The sequence below is a fragment of the Pelodiscus sinensis genome, chromosome 27, assembly GCF_049634645.1.
Source record: "Pelodiscus sinensis isolate JC-2024 chromosome 27, ASM4963464v1, whole genome shotgun sequence".
Lineage (NCBI taxonomy): Eukaryota > Metazoa > Chordata > Testudines > Trionychidae > Pelodiscus > Pelodiscus sinensis.
The window spans coordinates 15,081,881-15,108,484 of record NC_134737.1 but is presented as its reverse complement, the minus strand read 5'-3'; the positions used below and the strand labels follow the sequence as shown (position 1 = coordinate 15,108,484).

The 26,604-nt window shown below is 59.8% G+C and overlaps 1 protein-coding gene across 5 annotated transcripts in view; it reads right to left on the bottom strand.

Annotated features, from left to right (window-relative positions):
* CACNA1S (calcium voltage-gated channel subunit alpha1 S) overlaps positions 1 to 26,604 on the bottom strand; it is an 83,877-nt gene that overhangs the window by 9,322 nt on the left and 47,951 nt on the right. For 4 of the 5 annotated variants that reach the window (XM_075910485.1, XM_075910480.1, XM_075910483.1 and 1 more), the window contains 13 exons: positions 23,142 to 23,300; positions 22,210 to 22,320; positions 20,771 to 20,854; positions 17,167 to 17,223; positions 15,364 to 15,492; positions 14,777 to 14,842; positions 14,429 to 14,520; positions 12,782 to 12,941; positions 11,659 to 11,786; positions 9,895 to 9,991; positions 8,722 to 8,824; positions 1,132 to 1,233; positions 880 to 1,004 (listed from right to left, as the gene is read on the bottom strand). In XM_075910485.1, coding sequence (XP_075766600.1) covers positions 880 to 1,004; positions 1,132 to 1,233; positions 8,722 to 8,824; positions 9,895 to 9,991; positions 11,659 to 11,786; positions 12,782 to 12,941; positions 14,429 to 14,520; positions 14,777 to 14,842; positions 15,364 to 15,492; positions 17,167 to 17,223; positions 20,771 to 20,854; positions 22,210 to 22,320; positions 23,142 to 23,300 — 1,413 coding nt within the window. The remainder of the gene's footprint in view (positions 1 to 879; positions 1,005 to 1,131; positions 1,234 to 8,721; positions 8,825 to 9,894; positions 9,992 to 11,658; positions 11,787 to 12,781; positions 12,942 to 14,428; positions 14,521 to 14,776; positions 14,843 to 15,363; positions 15,493 to 17,166; positions 17,224 to 20,770; positions 20,855 to 22,209; positions 22,321 to 23,141; positions 23,301 to 26,604) is intronic. The other variant, XM_075910482.1, reaches the window with a different exon arrangement.

The following is a 26,604-nucleotide window of genomic DNA, read 5'->3' as shown; positions in this document are numbered from 1 at the left end:
ACTCCCGTGGAAACTCAGGTGGGGCTGCTCATTCCATCAGCCAGAAGGGGGGCAGGGAGCGGCACGAGCCTCAGACCTTCCCCTGCTCCCAGCCTCTGTGGCCCCATTTCACAGGTAGGGAAACTAAGGCAGGCAGGAGGGAAGCAGCTCAGTGGCAGAGCGGGGAGAGGCCCCAGGAGTCCTGCTGCTGCTCTCCACCGTGCTGCCTGCAGAGACCCAGCCTGGGGCGTGCCGGGGCAGGGCCCCCTTTCTGCTGCAGGAAGGGCGGGCTGGGGACCCCAGCTCTGAGATTCCATCCCTAGGCACCGCAGGGACCGAGGGCCAGGCCCCGAGAGCTGCCTTGGTCCTAGGCAGCCTCCTCCACCTCAGGACGGTTCCTCTTCCCATGGGCTCCCCCCCGCCCGTTACACGCGGCCCTCACTTTTGGCTCAGCTGGTTCCTGCCCGGGCTCCCCATACGACACCCCCTTTGTGAGGCCCCATTTCCAGTGTCCCTCGGGACAGCGCTGACACCCGCAGACCGCGCCCCTCTGCAGCTCCCTTTGCTCAGCTCTAGTCCTGGGGCTCCTCTTCCACCACCCACAGACCCCCCCCGGTCACCTTCAAACAGAGAGGCCTCCTTCCCACCTTGCCCAGCACATAAGGACACTGCCACCCAGCTCTGTGCATGAGGAGATCCCAATGCGCTTTACCACAGAGGTCAGCATCACACGCCCAGTTTTACAGATGGGGAAACTGAGGCACAGAGCAGGGAAACGGCTTGCCCCAGGTCCGCTGGTGGCACGGCCCATGTCTCCTGAGTCCCAGGCTCTGCCTCCAAGCTGGCTGCTCCAAGCAGGCCCAAGGGGTGGCTGGGACGCCCAGCCCCATTCGCACTGACCTGGATAGCGACGGCGTTCTTTTTGGGCCGATAGCCGTAATACTCCTCCTGGCGCTTGATGAACTTCCTGAAGTGCTCCTGGATGAGGAAGGTCGCGTAGAACTTGCCCACGGTCACCTCATCCTCTGGAGGGGAGAAAGCCAGGCGAGGCTGTGAACACTGCCGTGCCACTGAGCGGAGGGCAGGGGAGAACTAAGCCAGGGAGGGGGACAAAGAGAGCACGGTGCCCGGGCCACGCGTGGGAAGACCCACCTCCGATCGGCGGAATGACCTGGTCCAGGAGTTTCATGCTGGTTCTCTTCCAGATCTTCTTGATAATGGCTCTCAGCTCTTCGTTGGCCTGCTCAAAGTTACCTGCAGGGGAACAAGCCACCAATCCGCGCGTGACTCTGTCGCACCACGGTGCCTGAAGGGTGGGTGGCGGCACGGTGGGATGACACACTTTGGTGTCGTGACACCGGGGCCCCACACAAGGCTGTGGGGTGACAGAACAGTCCCTCGGCCCAAGCCACGGGAGAACGGCTTGAGGAGGTCAAATGGCCCTGCTGAAATTGGGACAATCCTAGAAAAATGGTGGGTGAGCCTAGGGAGGGGGCTCAGGCAGCATGCTGGGAGCGTGGGCTTTCACGTGCTAAAGAGGGATCCGTCTGGTCTGGCTGTGGACGGGAGGTTCTGCAGGCACCCCTGGGTGCTGCAGGAAGTGGCCATAGTAGGGGCCACCATAGGGGTGAGGCTATTGGCTCTTGAGATATGAAACTGATCATTTGTGGCCACTGAAAATGCCAAGAGCACCTCATCACAAGCGCTGACCCTCAGGGACTCCCCAGCTTCCAGCCGCCCCCGCCTCCCTGTGCCGTGTGACATCGATGGAACTGTGGTTCACCTTCCCGTCTTTCCCGGTGGGGTGGGACCGCTCCATGCACTCCAACAGCGGCTGTATCCCACCCCAGAGATGGCGGTCACTCGCCGTGTGCTGCGGGAATTCTTCTGAGAGGTGTGTCCTGGGGTACTCCACTCCAGGTGCACATGTGCCCCGTGCATCTCTGAGTGGAGATTTTCACTAGCCGTTCCCACTCACCCCAGGCATGCTCTCCTAATATCCTCCTACCGGGGATACCCAGGGCTGCACAGCAGTGTCCCCTCTAATTTTTCCCATCCATGTGTGGAATAAATGCTGTTACACACACCATGGCATGTGCAGATGTGCACCATCAGGAGAAACACAGGCTGCTGGCTGTGGGCACTCAGCACCTGAATCTCTCCTGGGTGGCTGCCCATGCACTCAGCTTACAGGGACCACAGCTGTGCAGGTAAACCGCCCTGAAGTCCCATGAGCTGGAGTACTGTGTCCAGTTCTGGGCGCCACATTTCAAGAAAGATGTGGAGAAATTGGAAAGGGTACAGAGAAGAGCTACAAGAATGATTAAAGGTTTAGAGAACATGACCTATGAAGCTAGGCTTCATGAACTGGGCTTGTTTAGTTTGGAAAAAAGAAGATTAAGGGGGGACATGATAGCAGTTTTCAAATATCTAAAAGGGTGTCACAAGGAGGAAGGAGAAAATTTGTTCCTCTTGGTTTCTGAGGACAGGACAAGGAGTAATGGGCTTAAAGTGCAGCAGGGGAGGTTTAGATTGGACATTAGGAAAAAATTCCTAACTGTCAGGGTGGTCAAATATTGGAATAAACTGCCAAGGGAGGTGGTGGAATCTCCCTCTCTGGAGATATTTAGGAACAGGTTAGATAGACATCTGTCAGGGATGGTGTAGACAGAGCTTGGTCCTGCCTTGAGGGCAGGGGACTGGACTCGATGACCTCTTGAGGTCCCTTCCAGTCCTATGATTCTATGATTCTATGAAACGCAGAAGCGGAGGGGAAGGAGGATGGGGAGTGGAGTGCCCCTAGGACCCATCTTGAAGAACTCCAGTTTCTGCCCAATTGAATAGCGTCTCCTTTGTTTCCAAGTAATCCCAACGGATGCTCCACTTCACGTGACTGCCGGGCTGAAGAAGGAGGGATCCATGGAGCTGGATCCAATACTGAAGAATAGCTGCCTCTGACCTTGAGGCGTGTACCAGGGCCCCGTGTTTGGAAGACGGGTGCACCGAAGCCTCAGCAGTCGCTGTGCAAATTTCAGCCATCGCTGCACGAAGCAGCTTGAGGCCAGGCAGTAGAATGGGCCAGTCTTCTCGAAGGTTAGGGGTCTGGTAAAGGCAAGAATGCATCTAGAAACCCCACCGGGGGAGTCTCTGCATCTGTCCAGAACTGAGATAAGCAGCCTGGGGAGCTGCTGCAAAGGTTTGGTGTGTCCAAAGAGAAGCCTAGCGCCCATCTCACATCCCCTCTAGCCTGGCTGCTTCTGGGGAAAGTGGGTCACGGGGTGTGACGTAGTGGGGGTAACTTGCTAGGGCTGTGGCGACCTCTTCTGTCTGTAACATGAGTCATTATGCAAAGGGGGCTCCAAACCTGTCTGACCAGCTACCCCCCATGGGGAGAAACAAAGGAAGGGGGAATGCCGCCCTGGCTGGGGGGCAGGGCTGGAGGAGAGTTTAGTTAGTTTTTGCTGGCTGGGAGCATGGAGGAAGCAGCCTCAGCAACAGGCTGGGGGGTTTAGAAGCCGAGACACCCCCCCCATATCAAGGGGGGCTGAGGCATCCTAGGCCTGCCCTGTAGCCTGGTGACATCTGTGCTGTGCTGTATCCTGGAGAGGCAATAAACTCCCTCTGTTCTACCGGCTGGTGGAGTCTGTTTGTGCCATTTCGGGGGTGCAGGAGGCGGGGGACCCCAACGCGCCGTCACACAGGGGTGACGTGCAAACCCGAGGGTATTTAAGGGATGTGCTTGGGAAGCAGGACTAACAATACTTCATCCTTGCAGCAAACAGGGAAGGGGCAAGGAATCAGCCATCAGTGCTTCCTGCCCCAATGGGGCCACGTTGGTAGATCAGTGCCCCAGAACGCAAAGAGTTAGCATTGCAAAGGGAGACAGCATGAGACAGGCTCTGCAGGAAAAGGTTAACCGATTCCTGGATGAATTTTGCCATCGTGGGATGAGCAAAGCCTGAAATGCTCAGGGGAATGGGAGGCTAGCGTTGCTAATGAGCGAGCCCAGACAGAACTCATAGGAAAACCTGCTCTACATCCAAGAGACCATCGAAGGCAGGGGGGAGGGAATTAGGACCAGGCTCCGTTTGGAAGGAAGGTATTTCTGGAGAGATCTTCCTGCTGTTCCTCAGGGCCTGCTGGAACTCAGTCGAACGGGAAACTTCCCACGACGGCTGACGAGCCAAGCTCTGAGTCAGAGGACGGACAGGCTGGGTGGGGAGTCCAGCTGGTGCAACTAGAAGGACTCTGGTGTTGCCCGCTTTTGTCTTGCCCAACGCCCTCGAAATCAGCGGTGTCAGGGGAGACATACGGGCTGGGCACACGGGCTGAGAGCTGCCTCCTCGCAGCCGATGCCCCAGGCCTCGTCTCACACAGAACTGTTTGCACGTTTGGTGGCACAGATGCCCACGTCCAGGCCCCGCCCCGCAGGTCAGCAATATCTGCCTGGAGATCGGAGGGACCAATTCCCACTGCAAGCGCGGGAGCCACGTCTGCTCCGCTCCTTGGCCATGGCGCTCTACACACCTGGAAGGTAAGAGGCTGGAACGAGGACGTGGCTGGCTTGACACCACTTCCGTAGCCGTATTGCTTCAGTGCAAAGTGAGGGGATCTTGTCCCTCCCTGCAATTTCCATGGAACCTGCAGGCTACGTTCTTTGTCGTGACCCCGATGGATTGGCCCCAAAGCAAGGGAGTGAAGTGGACCCAGATGTTCCTCACTGCTCCCAGACCTAGGAGGTTGCTGTGCAGGAGAGAGAGCCATTTCCCTTGGACAGCGTGTTCAATTAGCCGCGCGTCACGAGAGATGCAGCCGAAGTCCTGGCGATGGTAGGAGGCAGGCAGGCGCTCTGGCAGGGGCTTGGGACAGCCCCTTCACCGGGCGAGTCTGGCGTGTGATAACGAGAGACAGACGCCAGATTGTCAGACTGTTTGGCCGGGGGAAGGACCCTTCTGAGCCAGCCCAGGAAGCAGCAAGAAGTCTCCCGCATGCGGTGTCAGGAAAGGACACGCTGCCAGATGACCCAGCAGTTGCAGGCAGTTTCTTGCTGTTGCCGGGGGGGTGTCAGCACCCTGCAGACAGATTCACGGAGGCAGGCGCTGGAGGTTGTGGCTCTCGGAGAAGCACCTGTGAAGTTTGGCTGTCGAGCTGCAGTCCGAGGGGGCCTTCCAGATGGCTGCTGGCCTGCAGAGGGGATTTTGAGGAGCAGCCAGCCCTTGAGTGGCCAGCTGCCAAGGAAGGGAAAACAATTATTCCCCGCCTGCAAAGGGCAGGGCGTCTATTGGCAGGACTCAGGAGCAAACGCTCGGGGCAGAGGAGTAGCCGGAGGGGGAGCGGGACACCGGATCCATCCTGGCTGAGTGGGAAAGGAAGGGACCGCTTGCGAGGGGGTGACTGGAACCGGGAAGTTCGCACCCTCAGGCCCGCCAGTGGAGGGGGAGGGAGAGTTGCCCTGGGGTCCAGTGATTCAACAGAGCCCAGGGCTCCTGGCTGCTGCTCCTGTGGTAGCAGTGGCAACCGGCGCCTCTGGCCCTTTAAATCGCCCCCGGAGTGCCGTGTTCCGCATGGCTCTGAGGGCTGCAGGGGAGGGGCGCCATGCTCCAGGCACTGCAGGGGGCCGGGCCCTTCTGCCAGAGGCCCCGCCCCTTCCTAGAGCACAGAGCTAGTGCCCCCCGCCTTGCCCAGGGCACACAGAGGCTGTTGGCGCCCCTGCTCACCCCGAGGTGGAGGGCCACGCACTGAACCCTGACACCTAATGGCAGAGCTAAGGGAGGCAGCACTCCTGGTTAGGAGTCCGAGATCAATACCAGGCTCCATCGCCCGTTCTCTTCTGGGACTCGGAAATACGTGGACCAGCGCCTGGCGCTCGGTGCTGGCTGAGAACGGTCTCAGCAAACGGCTGGGAGATGGGTCACTGTGCGGGGCGTGGAGGCGGGAGGTGAAAGGGGAAGAATAACCCACTTGTACAGCCCCCAAAACCGGGCTGAAAGGGGAGAGATGGGTTGTGCGGTTGCCGCTGACGATTCCTGAGCGGAGGCTGCCCCGGGCTCTCGAGCGCACCTCCAAACTGACACTGGGCAGCGGAGGAGGTGTGGGGGCCTCTTCTGGCAGGCTGGCTTGTTCTTAGCAGCTTGGCAGGTCCACGGAGGCCCGGGCACTGGAGAAGACGGGCGCTCTGGGCCACTGGGGACGCACGAGGATTTATATACAGGTGTGTGTGACAAGCCATCTGGGAGGGACCCCTGAGCCTCAGTTTGCTGAGTCAGCCCAGGGCCAGGAGGTGTGATGAGTCCAGGGGTCAGCCAATCCGCAGGCAAGGCCCCCGCTGGTCCCAAGGCAGGGACATAGGCTGCTAGGGAAAGCCGGCTCCAGTCAGCTCCATGGCATTCCCAGCAGGAGCGCTCCCATGGCCTAGCGGTCCTGACAAGCTGCCCTCACTCCTGCTCCAGCCTGGGCCTGTGTCTCCTTCCCCTTTCTCCTGCCTCTGGCTGCCCAGCAGGGATCACCTGGGCACCGAGCCTCTGAGGGCAACCCGGACTCCTCCAGGGCCTGGGAAGGATCATGAGGGGACTCGCTACGGAGCTCAGATGGACACAGGAAGGTTTTGATGGTATTTGGGGCTCCCCTAGGAAATCCTGCAGCCAAGATGCTCGACACTCGGCAACAGCAGCGGAGGTGGAAGGAGCTGGGGTGCAGGCTGTGTCTTAGCCATGTCCCTGTGGGGGCTCTGAAGGCCTGGAACGGCTCCTGGGGGCCCAGGGGAAGATGAGCAATGCTAGGGTTGGGCTTCCAAACAGGATTCTGGGATGCGTTAACAGGTGTATTGTGAGCAAGACACGAGAAGTCATTCTTCCGCTCTACTCTGCGCTGGTTAGGCCTCAGTTGGAGTATTGTGTCCAGTTCTGGGCACCGCATTTCAAGAAAGATGTGGAGAAATCGGAGAGGGTCCAGAGAAGAGCAACAAGAATGATGAAAGGTCTAGAGAACATGACCTATGAGGGAAGGCTGAAGGAATTGGGTTTGTTTAGTTTAGAAAAGAGAAGACTGAGGGGGGACATGAGAGCTGTTTTCAGGTATCTAAAAGGGTGTCATAAGGAGGAGGGAGAAAACTTGTTCATCTTGGCCTCTGAGGATAGAACAAGAAGCAATGGGCTTAAACTGCAGCAAGGGAGGTTTAGGTTGGACATTAGGAAAAAGTTCCTAACTGTCGGGTGGTGAAACACTGGGATAAATTGCCCAGGGAGGTTGTGGAATCCCCATCTCTGGAGATATTTAAGAGCAGGTTAGATAAATGTCTATCAGGGATGGTCTAGACAGTATTTGGTCCTGCCATGTGGGCAGGGGACTGGACTCGCTGACCTCTCGAGGTCCCTTCCAGTCCTAGTGGTCTAGACTTCCCCTGACACTCACGTGATCACGCTTTGCCATCACAGCCTGAATTCGCTGGGGGCCTTTCGAAGCAGGCCAGTGGGAGGGGCGCCCCAACTCGCTGCGGAGCGTTACGAGTGCTAAGTCCTAGGCCGGGGGGGACGGCGGGCGAGGGGGCCCTGTGCTCCCTTGGCGGTGGCTGCACAGGAGGCCCCTGGGCCAGGACCCCAGGCTGGTTGGAGGGAGCACCCCATCACAAGGCCCCTCAATGGAATTGCCAGGAGTTTTAGCTCTGCTTTTGAAGGCTGAGCCGGTCGTGGAGCTGGCTGGACTCGTAGGGGTCGCCCAGACAGCGGATCTGCTGGGAATGGTCCTCACTGCGGGGTGAAGCTCAGCACACCAGGCCGATGCCAAGCCCCAAGGCAAACCCCTCAGGAAGGGGGGAGGGACCATGAAGCAGAACCTCCCCGCAGGAATTAGAGGGACAATGAGGAAATAACCGAGACAGCCAAGGAAACCGACCCTCAAACAAAGAACTCGAGGCTCCGCTAGAGCAAAGCTGAAGTGAGCCAGGCTCAGGCCGCCGGGTGGCTGGGAAGGAAGGGCAGGCAGTTTGCCCGCGCTGCTCTGCATGCCCTCAGCAGGGGCCACGAGGAAGTCTGGGGTGCGTGCCCGGGACGCACGGGCCCTGCTACCGAACGTCTCCACGCGACGGTGCACGGGCGCTTGTGCACCTGAGGGGGGAACCCGCAGCACACTGCTCGGAGCAGTGGTGGCACTGCACAGTTGGCTGAAAGGCTCTCTACACAACCCTCACCCACACAAGGCTCAATTACAACGGGCCAGGCTCCCAGCAGAGATGGGGGGCTGATGTGTAAGGCAGGGGGAGGGTTGCCTTCCCAAACCATCAGCCTGGCCCCGCCCACACTCCTGGGGGCGGAGTGTTGCTGCCCCCAATGCCCACCTCCTGGTGCTGGAGAGGCCAGGCCAGGCCACGTGGCATGCCCTCCTCTGCGGCTGGGGGGCTGGGGCAAGCGTATGTTCCCCCACTCCCTTTGCTTCCCTGTGGTTGGAAGTGGGAGCACATGTGCGGCATGCCGCCCCACCTCCCTCTGCAGGGAAAGGGGCGGGGCCTCAGCAGTAGGGGCGGGGCTGGAGGTGGGGCTGGGGGCTTGCCTTCACCAACCAGCCATGCCAGCAGATGTAAACTGGCATCACTCCACTGAAGCCGGGTCGTGCTGCTTTGCTGGCCTGTGGCCCTCCGATGACATGCCCCAGGTCTGATTCTACTCACATCCCACGCTGGGGCTGGGGAGGGCCCCTCGGCCTGGGGGCAGCCTTTCTAGACGGGGCGTCACCAAGCGCGTCCCTCACCTTCCGTCTTGATCTTGAGGGCTGTCCTCACCAGCGCAAAGAGGGTGGCGTTGAAGGTGACGGTGCCGTCGCTGTTCAGGGGCATGTTCATGCCCACCAGGCGCTGCACGACAGACCCCAGGCATGGTCACCCCCAGCCGGGAGACACCTCCCACCCCCCGCGCGGGCAATGCACGGTGACAGGGCCAGGCCGAGAGGAGAGGCTGAGCACGGACAGCGGGGCTGGAGAGAACCTCGCAGTCCCTGTGCGCCCAGCAGCCCCGTGACAGAGTCCATGACAACAGCGCACAGCTCAGCAGGAAGGCGAGGGCGGCCCAGGAGCCGCAAGGTGGAAGCTCGTAACTCTGCAGGAGGGCTGGGTTAGGCGGCAGGCTGCGCACGGCAGATGTGGCCTCACCCGAGGAGCTGTTGAAGGCGACGGATTGGGATGAAGTCCTCTCAGGGATGGGATGGGGTCAGTGAAGTCCCCCAGCCATGAGGCAGCAGAGTGGACTAGAGGATCTAGCAGAGAGCCCGTCCAACCCAAAGGATTCTGGCATCAGACCTCCTGGCCCCATGGGAACATGCAATTTCACCCGGGGGGCCAGAATCCACGGCTGGTGTAAAATGGGGATGCTGCCTTGCGTGCCGACCGGGGGCTTTGTGAAATGCACTGCTGGCCTGCCCCAGAGACATCCCCTGGCTCTGTGGAGAAGGAGCCGGTGCCGGATGCCTGCGAGCAGCAGCACCTCCCTGTCCTGCGGCAGCCCTGGCGTTTGGCGAGCCGGCCCCGCGAGCTCAGACCCCGCCACCGCGCTTTCACGCAGCCACAGCGTGAGCCCCCGGAGCTGGCAAAGGGCCTGGACCCCAACCCTGGGGCGCTGGAGCTGAGCCATGCAGTGCGGCCCCATCTCTAGCTGCGCTCTGTGTGCTCTGCGTCGTATTGGACTGACTGCCCTGGGGGATCAGGACTCGGGCACCCAACATGTCTCCCCCCCCCGCCAAAGCCTCCTTCTCCACTGAACATCTGGCATCAGATCCCGCGGAGACTCAAAACCCACCCTGGATTCCTCCTAGCCCCTGCCTGTCACCGGCCAGTGGGAGCCGGGGCTGGAGGCTGTGCGGAGTGTGTGTGTGTGTGGGGGGGGGCATGGCCGGTGAGCCCTCCGACAGAACCGCCCCTTGCAAAGTTACCTTACAGGCCACGCGGTGTGGGCAGAACTTCCCGAAGCCCAGGGGAGGTTGGATGCGTCTCAGCAGGGTAACCACATCCAGGTGTTTGATTCTCCCCCTGCAGGAGTCAAGAGACAGCTGCGCCTCACCCCTCTGCTCCAGCAGTGGGGCTGCAAACCTGAGCCGGAGGGCAGGAGCTCTGGCTCACCCACTGCCTCCCCATGTGTCCTCGGGGAAGTCCCTGAGATCCAGATTGTAAAGGTATCAGACGTCGTTACACTGAGCGATGCATCACCTGAGATCAAAGCCAATGGCTCCTTTTCCAACGGGCTCCAGTGCTAGCAATGGGGCTTTCGGCTCCTCGGTGCCTAAATCGCTCTTGAAAATGAGCCTGGGGTCCTAAATCACTTAGGCGCTGCACCAGGCAGTGTAGCAATGCCCAAAGCCTTGAATAATCCGGGCTCACGGCCTGCCCGCACTGCAGTTTCCCCATCTCCAGCGCTTCCCTGCTGTGCCGAGGACCGTCACTGAGGACTGGACGCTTCAGGGGACAAGCCTAGAATCCAGCTGGGGGCAGTTTGGGGGCTGGTGTTCCATGAGCTCGGGTTTCCCAGGCTAGATCTTGGCAGGCCGCTATTAGAACTAGCATCTCCGCAGGCCAAAGGAGCCCACTGTGATCGTCCCACCTGGCCTCCCTGTAGGACACAGACTCCGTGGCGGGTATATTGTGGGTGTGGGGGCAAAACTGGAAATCGGAGCCAGCAACCTGAGCAACGGGGGCAGCAATGCAACCAGGCGAATGTCTGAGTTAGCCAACTCATCCGAGTGCCAGGCTGGAAGGGTCTATACTCTAGACAGGGTATGTCTCCACTCGCAGCCTAATTCGAACGAGGGCTGCAAATGGAGGCATTCGGAATTGCAAATCAAGCCCGGGATTTAAATATCCCACGCTTGATTTGCATCTTTCCAGCCGGTCGCCATTTTTTTAAATGTACAAGCCCGAAGTAACTGCCCGCGTCTACACCCGGCAGGGCAACGGGGGTTCAAAATAAAGCCCTATTTCGAAATACCTGGTACACCTCATTGCAGGAGGAATAACAGGGATTTCGGAATAGGGCTTTATCTCGAACGCCCATTTCACTGCCGCGTGTAGTTATTCTGGGCTTGTCAATTTCACACCAAAAAAAAAAAAAAAAAAAGCTCCCGGCTGGGAAGATGCAAATCAAGCGCAGGATATTTAAATCCCGGACTTGATTTGCAATTCCGAATGCCTCCATTTGCAGCCCTAGTTCGAATTAGGCTGCGAGTGGAGACATACCCACAGGGAATAACTTTGTAACAAAGGGGGAGCATGGAATGGGGGCGCCCTTGCCCATAACCCTACGCCGGGCCCTGTTTTGCTGGGCTGCTCCCTCCCTGAAGCAGTGAATAAACGACAGACTGGCCTCTCTGTGACCCTGTGCATGCTGGGTAGCGGGCACAGAACCAGTCCAGTCTCCTGTAGAACAGCAGCCAGACAGCTTGCCCCAAATAATGCCTTTTGAACTACAGCCCATCTTGAAAGCCATAGAGGCCTGATGGAAAATGTGCGTGTGATGGAGACTTACGGCCCTTGGTATGGACGCTACTCGTGCGATGGCTCAGCTGTGGATCAATAAGGGATTTCAGTCCTACGGGCTTTCAATCCAGCAAATTTCCCCTCCCCTCCAAGCTAAATCCACTCAAGCTTTTAAGGCAATAATCCGCTGGCCTCCCACAGACCCAGGCTAGCCACAGCTCACTCACTTGGCTTCTGGGTCGTATTCTGCCCAGATTCTTTTGAATTCGTCCAGGTGGTGCGGACCCAAGATGGACCAGTCCCGTGTGAGGTAGTCGAAGTTGTCCATGATGACGGCGACAAAGAGGTTGATAATCTAGCCAGAGAGGAGGGCAGGGGAAGGGACCTCAGCGGGCGCCACGCAGCTCCGCTGAAGTCGGCTGAGCACACGTCCCGCAATGCACCAGTGAGGGTGCCCACGTGGGAAGGGCTGCATAAAACTACAGGAGGGTCCCACGCCTGTGCTATCTTCCCATGCGCTAAGCGGCTACGGGCCAGTCTCCTCGACAGACTGAGGGCGTAGTACAAGTCTCTTCCGCTAGCGCTCATCCCCAAAACCTGGCTCAGACGCTCTCAGCTCCCCGCGGCCCTCGGGCAGGAACGAGACCAGCTGCGTGGGCTGGGGGGGATTCCGTGGGCACGCTGACACGTGGCGGGCAGCATTTCACGCCTGTCTAGCAGAGCTACCGCCTGGGGAAGGGGGATGTTCCCGCATGCCCCGCCCCCAGGAGTGCAAACCCCGCCCACGAGCCACGCTCTGCCGGCGGAGAGTCTGAAGCGAGGGGGGTCCCAGCGAGTGGGCAGGGTGAGGGCCAGGCAGAGGGCTCCGGATGCCGGCGGAGTCTGCAGCTACGGTCAGGCCAGGAGCAGACCTGGAAACATTCCTACCCCGCTGGAAAAGCCTGAGACAACCGCAGGCGGCCCCTCCCCTCGCCCGCCCCAGGATATTTGTCCTCAACCCGCACGGCAGCCTGTTCCCGCAGCCCCTCCTGCGTGACGGTGGGGGGCTCGGCATGGCCATGGGTGGCCCCCAGGAGCCACCAGCAGGGCTCTCTGGAGCTCCGTGGTGCCACGGAGGGGGCTCTGGAGGTGGGAGGACGGCGGCTGATTGATTTCTGGAGTAGCCCCAGCCCCTGGCGAGTGGCTGTGCTCTCAGCCCCGTGGCAAGGGGGCATCCGCAGACTGCTTGAGGGGCCGCCCGGGGCTGGCTGGCACTGTCCTACAGCCCCACTTCTCCTGGCAAGGGCAATGCAGGGCCCGGGCGCTACCCCCAGGCAGCCGAGGGGCCGGGGCCGGAGCCAGGGCGCGTACCAGGAAGGCGCAGAGCATGTAGAAGCTGATGAAGTAGAAGTAGGCGAAGCCGGTGCCGCAGGTGTACTCCTCCCCGGGGGCGAAGTCGGACTTGGCGTCACACTGCTTCCCATAGCTGCAGGCCAGCAGGATCTCCTGCCAGGCCTCGCCCGTCGCACACCTAGGGAGGAAGGGAAGATGCCAGCTGGGCTCCGCGGGGCACCACTGCCCTGCCCAGGCCGTGTGGGATGAGATTGGCAGGAAGGGAGCAGCAGCTAGTGGTTACAGCAGGGCTGAGAATATTGCATTCCAGGCCTGACTGGGTAGGCAGGTGCCTAAGAGCCAGGACTGCTGGGTGCTAGCCCCAGCTCTGCTGGGGGGCGGGGGTACAATGCAGCAGTTAAATCAGGGTGCTGAGTCAGGATTCCCGGTTTGGGGTTGGGAGGGGAGAGAAGTCTAGTTCCAGCCCCACCACTGGCTCACCACGCAACAGTACAAGTCACTTCCCCAGCTGTAAAATGGGGATAAGAATAGCTCGGGGGAGGGGGGTTAACGAGTGGATGGTAATAAAACATTTTTGAGCCTGTTTGACCGAGAAACTCCAGAGCCCATGTCCTCTCCCTTCCGTGCGCGGGGAAGAAACCGGCGCGTCCGTCCCCGGGAGAAGTCGGACATCTCCCGTGACACCAATTCCAGATGAAAAATCCACCTTTTGAAATGCAGCGTGGAGTGGAAACTGCGGAGTGTTTTGGTTCTGAAGCAGCCATTGCTAATTTCCACACTGCAGGAACATGAACTGTGGAAACCCAACCCGGGCTGGCGGGGGCTGAAATGGTTTTAAAGTTTGGGTTTGAATCGCTGGGACACGTTGCCACGGGAAATGCTGTTGGAATCAACACGGCCCCGCAAAATGTTTCTGTTTCAGCCCGGCAGCAGCTGATGGGAAACTCGGTTTTTCCAGCCCACTCTGCCCAGGGTGGCCTTGCACGTGGCACCATGGGCTGCCCTGTGGCCCATGATTCAGGGGGGCGGGGGCTCTTGGGCATGCTCCACGGGGCTCGTGTGTCTTCTTGGACAGGTTTGGAGGAGCCAGGGTGGGATTCATGCCGGCCACAAGCTGACTCCACAGTATTTCCCCGCAATCCACTGTCACCAGAACCTGCCGGTCAGTGCCTGTTTTGCGCCAGGCCCGCGGCGGCTAGGAAGAGCCTGGGAGCGCTGCCAGCTGAGGGACTGAGGCCCAGCTCCTCAAAGGCATTTCAGTGCTGAGATTTCAGAGGCAGCGTGAGATGCCCAGGGCTCTGGTCCTTAGCCCTGTAGGACAGGTCAGTGCTGCTCCATGATCCGCTCGGGGGTGCTGGTGATGCCAAGACCCCAGAGCCACGTTACCCTGGTGCTCCAGTGTATGGAGAATTGCCCCGCCCTGGACTGGTGCATTGTGACCCAGAGCAACCTCATGGCACATGAGGGACCCTTTAATGACCTGTGGGAGGTGGGGGGTAGCCTGGAGGTCTTCACCCCTCTGAGAAGTCAGGCAGCTGGCCCCAGCACCGGCTGTGCATTACAATGGCTCCAGGCCGGATGCACGAGGTGCCCCAGGGGGACCCAGTGCAAAGGGATACTGCACAGGCCCGGGGCGGGGTGAGGAAGGGTGGGGCTCACACTCACCTGAAGAGCAGCAGCACGGCTTGTGGGAAGGTCTGGAAGTTGTTGTTCCGGTTGATTTGGGTTCCATCCACCATGGCGATTTTCCCAAACATCTGTGAATGATATTGCCAGGTCCCAGCAGCCCTGCAGAGGCGCCCCCAGCCCCCATCGCTCCCCTCCAGCTTCCCCCACCCTCCCGCCGGCCTCCCCCACTGCTCCCGCTGGCCGCCTGGGGCGGAAAGGCAGCAGGGTTGTATCTGTCACGCGGCAGGCGGTCCCGGGAGGCGACTGTTTGATCCTCTGTCCCTCCTCCCTGACTTGCCCACGTCCCGCCAGCTGGAGGCCCCAGCGCTGTCCCCCCCTCCTCACCTGCATCCCGATCACAGCGTAGATGAAGAAGAGCATCACGATGAGCAACGCCACGTAGGGCAGGGCCTGTGAGACAAAAGGCCCCAGGCTCATCACGTGGCCTGACCTGTCTCCCAGCTGCTGATCACGCCTGCTTTAGGCTGGACTTACCCCTCTGCTGCCAGCCCAGGGCCAGTGGGGAGCAGGCAGGAGAGGGAGCCTGCCACTAGCACTGCCTGTTCTCCAGCAATCCTGCGGCTGTCACTCTCCCCGCCCGTGCAGGGAGCTCGCTGCCTCTGCGGCTGGGACAGCCGCCAGGTGGGCCAGGGAGAAGGGACATGTGGTCCCTGCACAGCCAGGTCCCTATGGCCGGCACCCCGAGCACCCCGCCAGTCCTGAAGCTAGTGCCCCAGGGAGCCGGTGATCTGAGGAGCCCTTCTTGCCACTCGAGTAACACACATGGAACGTGTGTGCCAGCGAGGGACTGCTCCATATCTAGGTTTAACCGCCTGCTGCTGCTCCTGGGGTTCTGGAGCAGTGGAGGCCTGCGCTTTGGGGCTGAAGGGCCCATGTTCCAAGCCAGGTGCCGCACATTGGTCCATACACACCTGAAAGGACTTGATGAAGGTCCAGAGCAGGGTCCTGACTCCTTCCCCCCGGCTCAGCAGCTTCACCAACCTCATCACCCGGAAAAGTCGGAAGAAGGTGATGGAGACGCGGGAATTGTCCGCGGAATCCTGCAGGCAAAGCAGGCCCCTTAGCCGCTCTGTGGGAACAACGCCCCAGGCAGGGGAGGGCGGGAGCCGGCCCAGGGAACCTGCCAAGTGCTTTGGGGCTGCTTGTGGCATGGAGGAGTGACCGCAGGGCAGAATGAGTGCTGGTCCCTCCCCTGTTCACCTCCACAGCCCAGGTGAGGTCGGATCGGCAGCCCCACAGGGCGATCCTAGCGCGTGGGTCTTACGTGTTACAACCAACCCGCTCGCTGAGTGCCTCGGGCCGGCCCAGGGGGGCTGCATGCTGGAGTGGGGGTGCAGTCAGTGCATGTCGGAAGAGAGGCTTCTCCCCAGCCTCAGCTGCACCAGCCAAGGTTACATGATGGATTGCAGGCTCTCCTGCCTCACCTTGCGCTCTGGGCTCCCAGCGCACTGGGCCACAGCAGGTGGATGTCAGGGGGCAAAAGGGTTTGAGCTGGCTGGGCACATTCAGTTTGGGGGGGGCGTTCTGCACGGGGGGCTTCCATGGCCATGGAGCAAGGGTGGTCATGTGGTGCGGAGGAGGGGAGGAAAAGCACAGGGTGGGTTAGGGTTGGGGAGACTTTGCTGCCCCAAGTCCCTCCATATCTGGAGGGGAAGCGGGGAGCAGAGCCCCCTCCAAGGGGGGCATGCAGCACAGGGGAGACAAGCTCTTGGCCAGAGAGGTCCGGCAGGAGGGGGACGGGTGCTCTCTGCAGACACAGCAGGCCTGTCCGTTCTCTGGTATAGCCAGGGTAGGGCCCCGGCTGTGGGCTGAGCCAGAGTCAGTGAGCCAGGAAGCCGGCACGGCCATCTCCATTCCAGGCTGTCAGTGAAATCCCAGCCACCCTCCTGCTAGCCCAGGGCTGACTCACGAAGGGGGTGCAGCAGAGGAGAGAGTGGGTTTATCAGGGCAGCTTAGTGATGTGTCCCTAACTCTTCGCACCAAAGGTTCCTACTCAGCCCATCGCCATCCCGGCCCCAGCTCCACTTCGGCCCCAAATTGCTTTAAAACACCCCTTGTTCCAGCAGAACCGGTGGAGCCATTTTCTCCGTTTGTCCACTGCCGGCTTCCTCAGCATCCTTCGTGACTGCTGGCGCGAGAGCCTTCTCCTCTGCATCTCCTGCTGACTGAGACTTCCTTCCCGTACCATTCCACCTCACCAAGCCTCCACCCCTGCCAGCCTGTAGCAAAGGCTGCCGACACGTCTCTAACTCCCGCAGCTGAGACACCTGACTTTTGTCCGTCACCAACTGCTAGGGAGACCAGCACAGGCTCTGGACCACACACAGGTACAGCCTCTTTCCTGTCTGTACAACAGCCGGATGCAACCAGCTCTGTCTCGGGTTGGCCTGAGTTTGTCTGTATTTCACGGATGAAGGAAGGAAGGATGGATGGAAGAAATGGTTAAGGTGGGGGAGGCATGGATGGATAGATTGATGGATGGAGATCACACTTCAGTGTTAGGTAAGAGGATATCAAAGAGGTTGGGTGTGCTTCATCAGTGTCGTTAGCTCCCACCCTCTCTCCATCCTGGGAGAGTCACCTTGGGCATTTGCAGAGCAGCTCCCTGGCTTCCCAACATGCAATCCACGCAAACACAGCAGCGGAGGGCAGCAGAGAAATAACTAGGCAAGGACAATAAGGAGCCACTGCAAGCACATGCCGCTGATATTTACAATGCCACTACAGCCTCCGCTCAGGCAGTACAGTCCGCCACTGGAAGCAAGAAATGTCTGTCAAGAGAACAAGAGAGTCAGCAAGAGAAAACTGTCACAGCCAGAGGGCCAAGAAACAAGAGAGACAGAGAACAGACAGAGAGACAGGTGGCGGGGGTACCGAGAGAGCCAGACAGACACAGATACTTGGCAGGAAGAGGCAGATGGGAAACACATAGAGAAAGACACACAGAAGGAAGACAGGGTAGGGTGGCCCAAAATCAAATGCACTGAAAAAGGGGGTTCTGAATCCAGGCCCAAACCCAGGGCCATCTGGAGGAAAAGCCGACTACGCCTGGAAGAGAAATGGCACGAGCGAAAACATCTGCAAACGCGCCAGAGCGACTTGAAGGCCCACACCCCCCGTGACGTTCCATGAGACACAGGCCTCGTCTGCACTAGAAAGTTGTTCTGCTTGAACAATACCCGGGGAGCCCCAGCAGTGTTATGGTGGGATAGCAAGGGCTTTATGCAGGATGTGTATGGGACCTTCATCCTGGCCTTGGTATAGCTGGTATGAAATCTTCAGGTGCCTAAATCCCTTTGTAAATCTGACCCTTAGGAGCCTACGTCTCAGTCAATGTCTCTAGGATTTAGAGTCACTAAGTCGCTTTGGAAAATGGAGCTTGGGTTCCTGTGTAGCTGGCACCCCTGATCGATGCACAAATGGTTAACTACAGATCTGATTTGAAACCGATGTACAGGCCCACAATGGACTGTTACGTGCCAGCCACGTGTCTGCCCACTGGTTTAATTTAAACCGACGTCAGTGAAACTGGAGCGACTTGCCTGGCGGTGAGAAATGTGAAGTGGGGAGATTTGCTTCGCTTCACTGCCCCCTTTCAGTACTGGCTGAGGGGGGTTCTAGCACAAAGGTCCGGTCTACACCCAGACAGAGCTGCCTCAGTTTACCACAGGCGTGCTACTATCTTGCGCCTGGTGGCATCGGTTCATGAGCATTTTTCGAGTCACTTGCCAGGCTAAATGCAAAGAGCCAAATTTGTTCATTTCTTGACTGCAGCTGTTCCTGGTGCCCTGTGTGGATATAATATTTGTATCTGCATCTGACCCCTGATCTGCAAAGGGTCCATAGCTATAAAGCGGCTGTTGTAGATTTGCAGGGCTCTAGCTCCGTGGTGTCCAACCAGTTCTGTGGCTAGCGGCTTGCGTCTTGGACACCCCGGCCCTAGCTATTCCCCTTCCGCGGCTAGGGGGCTCCACATGGGGGCAATTCACCCCACCGCTAGGAGCACAGCTCCCGGGCACCATCACAGCACGCTGGCCTGTCACTCCTAAGGCCTTCCCCACAGGCAGTGATGTCAGTGGTTGGAATTCGATTGACTTAGTGGGCTTTGGATCAGAGCCCCTGGGCACGATCCAGCACCGGCGCGGAACGCCGAGTCCCAGAGAAGTCAAAGGGGCCGCTTGCTCGTGCTTTGGGGCTGGCTTGAGGCATGAACGACTCAGCAAAGGGCTTCGGATACAAACCCTCCTCCGCCCCGGCTGGCAGGAGCCCGCGAGCGGCAGGGCACAGACACACGGACGGAGAGAGAACGGAAGGAGAGGACAGACTTTGCAGACCAGCCGGGAGGAAACAACTGCCAGGAGGTGGTGACTCTCGCCTTGCCCCTGGCCGCGAGGGGCTGGGACCCCGATGGCAGCGTTGCCTGCGGATGCTGTCTCCCTACCCGTGGCGCATTGGCAGGAAGCAGCATTCCGGAGCCAGAGGTGGTGCCAGGCCCCGGGGGCCCTCTTAACACATCCTCAAACAGCCAGTAGGGGCCCCCGCAGCTGCTTGGGGCCCTAAGCCTTGCGCAATCTGTCTGCCTCGCGCCGCGCAGACCAGAGCAGACCAGGCCACAGACGCCAGGTGAGACGGGTGCAGATACCCGGATGGGCAACAGCCCCGACACCCCCGCAGCCACCGGGCAGAAAGCAGGGCTCACCGCGTGGGGCTGACGCTCTCCAGCTACAGACCCAGCTCCTCTCAGCCTGCTCCCTGCTCACCAGCCCGTCCCGTGGAGCCCAGGTCTCCCCGTGGTCCCTTAGCCCTGGAGGCTAGAGAGAGGCTCTCCCCTCCCCCCGGATCCTCCTCGGTGGCCATGGCGGGGGCATGGGAGCGATGTCCCGGTGGCCAAGTGAATCCCTGGAGAGAGGCCAAAACCAGCCCCGATGTCCCTTGCAGGGGGAGGGGAGGTGGGGTGATCTGGGCTGTTCCTCCATGCCCAGGGGTGCAAAGCTCTTTCCAGCCGATCCCTCCCCAAGCAACAGTGGGAAGGAGCCGGGTGCCCTCGAGGCTGAGAACAGCTGGGGAGGACCCAGCAGCCCAGGGAGTGTCTCAAGGCGGCCGGGCAGATGGAGAGAACTCGACGGGCACAGAGCCTGTCGGAGGGTGGCTCGGGGTTTGGGGAAGGGGCAAGGGATGCCTGGCAGCAGCTGCAGGCAATTTGGGGCTCTCTGCAAGCTGCCCTGTGGGGCTGATGTGCCCCGGGCCTAGAAGGCTGGGCCCGAGAACAGGAGTGGGGTTAATTTAATCCCTGCCCATCCTGGCTAACAGCCATTGAGGACCTACCCTCCATGAATCTATCTAGCTCTTTTTTGAACCCTGTTAAAGGCCTGGTCCTTACAGCGTCCTCTGGCAAGGAGTTCCACAGGTTGACTGTGCGTTGTGTAAAGAAAGACGGGATGGGATTTATTAGCTGGGATGTACTAACCCCACGTCCCAAGCTACTTCTACACCTACGGCTCGGTCTCTGGTACGCACCGCACACCCGGTGTGTGTGGAGCCAGTTTACATGCCCCATGCTGGCAATCGGGTATACAGCTCCCAGCAGTGCTCATGGCAGTTCCAACATGCCCCTGACCCGGCTCCTGTATGCAGGCTGCTCTATGCATCACAGTGCAGAGTACACATGGACATGGTCTATACACTGAACATACTCCAGTCTCAGATACGCAGGCCCACACACCCGGAGGAGGCACGGTGTATATACGGCAATCCTCACACGCAGCTCGAAGCACACGCAACAGGTCATCGAAACAGTGCCAGGACCTCACGGAGCGCAGGCCAGAAGCTTCCTGTAGGGACCATGGCTTTCACCCATCCCTGTGAGGATCTCAGGCCGAGTGAATTGATGGCTAGCCATCTGGGCATGTGTTTGAAGGGTACCACGTGGGCGCAACCTCCGGAGAGTCTTGGCATGTCGCCGCTGAGCCTGCGTGAGGTTCTGGATCTGTCCCAGGACTAGGCTGGTTTCCACAGGGCACCTCCCCAGGCAGGTTCAGGACAGGGGGGCGGGCTGAGAGCCGATGAGGCCAGGGGTCCCACCATGTCTGTGTAAGGGCTAAGAAGAGATCCTGCCAGCACCATCTCTTAAACAGGAAAAGGTTAACCCGCGGGCCCTGGCCCCGCCACACTCTCCTCCTGCCCAGCGTCACATGCAGTCCTGAAGGCCCCCAGGCCTCCCACGTGGTGGTGGGACACCGGCAGCCTACCCGTGTCCTGCCCCAAGGAGGGCCACGCTCTCGGACTCGTCCCCTCCCCCCAGGCCTGGGGATCGCTTACATCGATCTCGCTCAGGATGACGTCGATGATGCTGCCGATGACGATGAGGAAATCGAAGACGTTCCAGGGGTCGCCGAAATAGCCCTGAGATGGAAGGAACGGAGGGGAGGAGGCAGCCGAATGGAAGAAAGAAGCCGAGGGTCAGACGGGGGTTAGAACTCCCCACGGAGGACCCGGCCGTGCCTGAGCGCGGGGCGCTGACTCCCCAGCCAACAGCCGCCCACCCGCTGCGCCAGAGGGAGCTCGGGCCGGGGAGACGCAGGTTGGCAGTACAGGGGGCACGTGGCCAGGCGCTGCAGCGGGAAACGCCGCCTGCAAGTGCAGCTGCCGTGGCCACATCTCCGCGTGTGGGCTGCCGGGGGCCAGGCTCTCTAGGGAGGGCAGTGGCGGGCTGGGGAGGGCCTGGATCAGGCTGACCCATGACCATGTGACTCCCTTACACGCAGGGGACGGGGAAGGGCCTGGTCCCCGGAGGATCAGCCACAGGCAGGGCTTTCCAAGGGGCTGGCAGAGCCCACATTGGTGAGGCCGAGGGAACAAGCCATGCGAGGTTGGGCGAGAGAGGGATCCCCGGCCGGGCAGGCCGCAGGGAGCAGAGGGTGACTGGCCGTCTCCGTGGGCCTGAGGGACGTGCCTGCAGGGCGGGCGGAGAGGGAGACAGGGGCTCTGCCTCGCCTCTCACATGCGTCCCAAGCTCAGCTCAGGGGCTCTTGCAGGGCTGCTCACACACAGGCCGCGGGCCCTGTCAGGGAGCTCCAGGGAGGGCCACAAGCCTCCCACCTCCAGGGCAGAGATACCCAGGGCAGTGAGCAGAGCTGGGGTGGGGGCAAATAGCTGGATGAAGGGCTCCCCCATGTGGACTGGATTGGCCCTGCTCCTTCCCTCGGGCACTGCCAGGTCCTGGGCGGGTCTCCCCGGCGCCCCCAGCCACCAGGGGAGTGTGTCCCAGGGACGTGGCATGGGGAGGACATGCCATGCTCACCGCTTGGGGCGAGTTCCTGCACATAGCCTCCCTCCCCCCCCGATTCTCTCTCTCTCCCTTTCACACACACACACAGGATTCTCTCTCTCTCTCTCTCTCTCTCTCTGATTCACAGCCTTACCTCGTCCAGATTCATACCCCCTGGGCCCCTCCCAGACTTGGGCCCCGCTCCGGACTTGCACCCCCTGTCGGGAATCAGGGCCTGCTGCTGTCTGCCTATGGACATGGTACCCGAGTGGGGGGAGGAGTCGGCAGACAGGCAGGCCAGGGGTTACTCAACACATTTGACTCAGCAGCGACAGCTCCTGCCTTGGCTCCCGCCAACTTGGTTCTGACTCCTAGCTGCAGACTCCTGCTCCAGCCACTAGGTACAGCTGCCCATATGCTGGTAGAGTTATGCCCGCCCCCCAGCACCCCTCTCCAGATTCCTGCCCCAAGACTGTCACCCCACACGCACCTTGGCTTTAAAGGCCATGAGCTTGAGGAACATCTCCACGGTGAAGAGGATGGTGAAGGCCACATTCAGGTTGTCCGAGAGATAGTTCATCTCGGCTGACTGGTTGTAGTGCTGGGGAGACAGGAAGAGGCACAGGTTGGCCCCGGGCTACGGGGAGCAGGAAGGGGCCGGGTCTCGAGGCTGGACAGGACGTGGGCGCCTGAGACCAGCGTACAAAGCTAGAGCTCTGGAAGGTGAGAAGATGGACTGACGTTGTGATGCTGGGCCCCCTTCACACACAGCTCAGCCAAGGTCTCTCAGCCGCACCCATCACCTGTTCCAGCCCTGGACCCTGCCCACTGCTCTGTCCACACACACACACACACACACACACACACACACAGTCTCTCTCCCACCCCCCCGCTCTGCGCTTTTACACACACACACACACCCCGTCTCTCCCCCCAGCCCTGCGCTTTTACACACACACACACACACACACACTGTCTCTCTCCCCCCCGCCCTGCGTTTTTACACACACACACACACACACACACACACAGGAAGGGCCTCCCTTGAGCAGTGCTGTGAACTACCTACAGTAACCCAGGCTGGACTCCACACACACACACACCCACACACACACACACCCACACACACAACCCAGGCTGGACTCCACACACACACACACACACACACACACACACACACACAACCCAGGCTGGACTCCACACACACACACACACACACACACACACACACACACACACACACACACACACACTGCCTACGGTAACCCAGGCCGGACTCCACACCCATAGCCCCCGATGCACCAGGCCCGGGGCCCAGCCTGACTCTCATTCTGAGGGCATGCCAGCCAGAGGCCCACCCACCCCCATGCCCTGCCGACAGCAGATCAAAGGGTGCCACCCTTAGGTGTGGCCCGTGCTCACCTGCATGCCCAGGCAGACGGTGTTCAGCATGATCAGGAAGAACATGAGGTACTCGAAGTAGGAGGAGGTCACCACGTACCAGATCTTGTACTGGTAGGGGTTCTTGGGGATGTAGCGTCTCAGCGGGCGGGCTTTCAGCGCGTACTGGACACACTGGCGCTGGGGCGAGAGGAGGAAGGCAGGCGGGCGGTGAAGGCCGTGGAACGGAGGTGGCGTTTCCCAGCCGTAAATCCTCTAGCTCCCCACTCTGTCCCTTCCCCCTGCAGAGCCGGCCCAGACCTGGATTTTCCATTGTGTGGCAAATCCTGGGATTTTGAACATTCCCCCCACCACTCTGAAAACAACAACAAACTGGAAATTTCCCATGAATCAAAATTCCCAGGAAAGTTTTGCTCGGAGCTGATTGAAATGTTTTGTCCTGAGAAAGCAGGAATGTTTCCCACCGATCGACCTTGGTTAGCTTAAATAGATTGTTTCAAAATGAAAAATCACAACAACCACCCCAAACCACTCCACTCGGAAAGTGTCTGATGTTATTTCGGGAGGCGGGGACGGGGGTTCTAAATGACATTTGATCAAAGTGGACACATTTTCAACCACACTGCAAGAAACCCAGCAAACTGTTGTGCTGAAACCTCTGACTCTCAGGGTATGTCTACACTGTAGAGTTTTTTCAGAAAAAATGGCCGTTTTTCCAAAAAAAAAACCCATCACTTACATCCACACTGCGATCTCATTGTTTTGGAAAAAAATCGAAAGAACAGAGGGGTTTTCCTGACATTGGTAAATCTCTTTCTACGAGGAAGAAGCCTTTTTGTGAAAGAGCTCTTTTGGAAAAAGGCGTGTATGGACGGGAAAGAGGGAGTTCTTTCGAAAGAAGAGGAAAGAGGAAAAAGCACAGGTGCTCTGGTAGCCACTCCATCCATAGTCATCACAGCTTAAATGCGAGACAGCGTCCATTCAGTGTGGACACTATCTTTCGAAAAAGCAGATTGTTTTTCTGATGCCCTTTTGCAGTGTGGACACTCCCTTTCGGAAGAAATTTTTTCAGAAGATCTCTTCTGGAGAAGCTTCTTCCAAAAGAAGCCTGCAGTCTAGACATAGCCCCAAGTTCCCTACAGGGCACTGTTAGCCCCAGTTGCCTGGGCTTTCTGCTCTGTTGCCCAATGTTCCCTCTAGTCCTTTCTATCCACGTGTGGATTTTTTCCATCCAGGAGTGGATACATTGTTTTATCTGCACTGAGGCATGTACGGAATAAATTGTTTTATCTGCACTGAGGCATGTGCGGATGTGCACCAGCAGTAAGAAACAATCCCTGGCAGTGGGTGCTCTGCTAGCCAGCTGAGCGGCATGTAAATCTCTCCTGAGCGGCCGCACAAGCGCCCGGCTTACATGTTTCTGACCCAGGTTGCCTCCAGACCCTGTCGACCCAAGTCATCAGGACCTGGGGGTTCCTGCAACACAGCGACCCCTGGCACCAGGCTGGGGAACTTCCTCTGGACACCCCACCAGCCTGATCAGCAGCCACCCGTGCAGGTGCTGGTCTGGCCTGACCCTCCTCGGTGTGCCAGAGAGACAAGGCGGGTGAGGTGATCTATCTATTGGCCCATCTGCCCCAGGAAAGGAGACAGGCTTTTGAAGGTACACAGAGGGCCTCTTCCCCAAGTCTGGAAAGGTCCTCCTAGTGTCACCCTTACTTGCGATGTTGGACAGCTCCATGCTAAGGGACCATGCAAGGGGAGGTCGCCAGTCGGCACCTCCGGGAGCCGGGGCAAAGTGAGCATATCTGCTGTCCCCGGCTCCCTAGACCCAGGTTCTAGCCTTACAGGCCCCTCCTCCAGGTTTGCCCCTGGCCTGTTGTGTCCAGCAGGCCTTGCTGAAGTCTTCTGAGCAGGAATTTCTGCCCCATCCAGGGCCATGGCCCTCGCGCCTCGCCTGCCTCCTGCCCTCACAGGCAGGGACAGCGAATCAGGTGGCCTCCCTGCCGCAGCACTTACACTGCTCCCTACATTCCCGCCATTCTCGTTCGCCACCCACAATGCGCCTGCAAGTCCACACCGGCCACGACCCAGCCGGCCCCTTTCTTTGGGAATTAGGGGCTCCCCTCTGAAATCCCCCTCGCCTCACCAACACCCCCTGCTGCTGGCCTCGCCGCACACCCCACCACGCACAGCCAGTTAGCAGAGGCTCAGCGGCATCCAAGCGCCAGGCCGGCCAACCCCATCGGCCAACCCCCAACTGCACGTTAGGGGGAAACTTGGCTGTCTGCCCAAATCCTGGGGTCCACCGTCAGTCTCTGAAGCTGCACCACAAGCACTGTGACCACAGACCCACTCAGCTCGGTCACTGTGCCCTGCTCCTCCCACACACCCTCCACTAGGCTGCCCCAAGAAACCCGGCCCAAGGGCTCCAGGGAGACGGCTCTGAAAGGAAAGGGGTCGTGCTAGGGCCTGCTGCTGGCCTGCTCCCTGACTGACATCTTTGCAGTGACTTACAAGTCCCTCCGACTGACTTCTGCCCTCCCTGGACTGAGCGCTCGCTGTCACCACTAGGCCCGACTGCCCTCAGCCCCGCTTGTGACAGTCGGTTATCGGTGGCTGCCACAAGCGGGACAGCCAGTGTCTCTGGGGGCCCCATGATCTTTAGTGTGGAGCAGCGTGAGGAAGAGAAGCTCCCGGGCTCGTCCAGCGTCGTGCAGGGTGGGGACGGGGATGGGGAGGTCGGGCACAGGGGGCTGCCCTGCTTGCCCACAGGCGCTCGGGGGCGTTTGTCTTTGCTCGCTTTTCTGCGCGAGTTCAGTCGGGAGCCCAGGGAGTCTGGTTTCAGCCCGTTGTGATTAGCCTGAGCAGCCCCGCACAGAAAGGGGCCGGAGTCTACCCACCCAAGAACACTCGAGGGCACGAGGGCAGCGTGAACCCGGCATGCAGGGGCGTGGGACTAGCACCTTGGTAAGGGAGCAGCGGTCCCACTCCTGAGGGGCCTCCCCGGCCTGCACCACCCCTCACTGGCAGGCAACCACTAGTCACTGACTTGGGGCAGGCCCCGCTGCAGCCCACGTATCCAGTGCGCGCGTTAGTGGCTTGCCCAGCCGGGGCTCTCAGCAGAGCGGCCCAGCCCCGACGCGCAGGTGAGCAGAGGCCAGGAGGCCTGGGAGAACTGCGGGTCTCGTCTTTCAGCTCTGCCGCTTGACACTCCTGTACAATAGCCCTGTCCTTGGGCTCCCGGCCTCAACTGCTCAGCCCCCCTCCAGCGGGGGGACCCCGGCTCTCATCCCGCAGCTCAGCCGCAGGGCCGGATTAAGGGGGGGCCTAGCCAGGCAGTTGCATGGAGCCAACCTATGGGGAGCGCCTGATGGCAGCTGTAAGGTGCACAGCACGCCGGGGGCCGGGCCGCGCCTGCTACCTGGGGCGTAGGAATGGCTCGAGCCAGCCCTGCTCAGCCGTGTCCAAGCCAAGGCCCAAC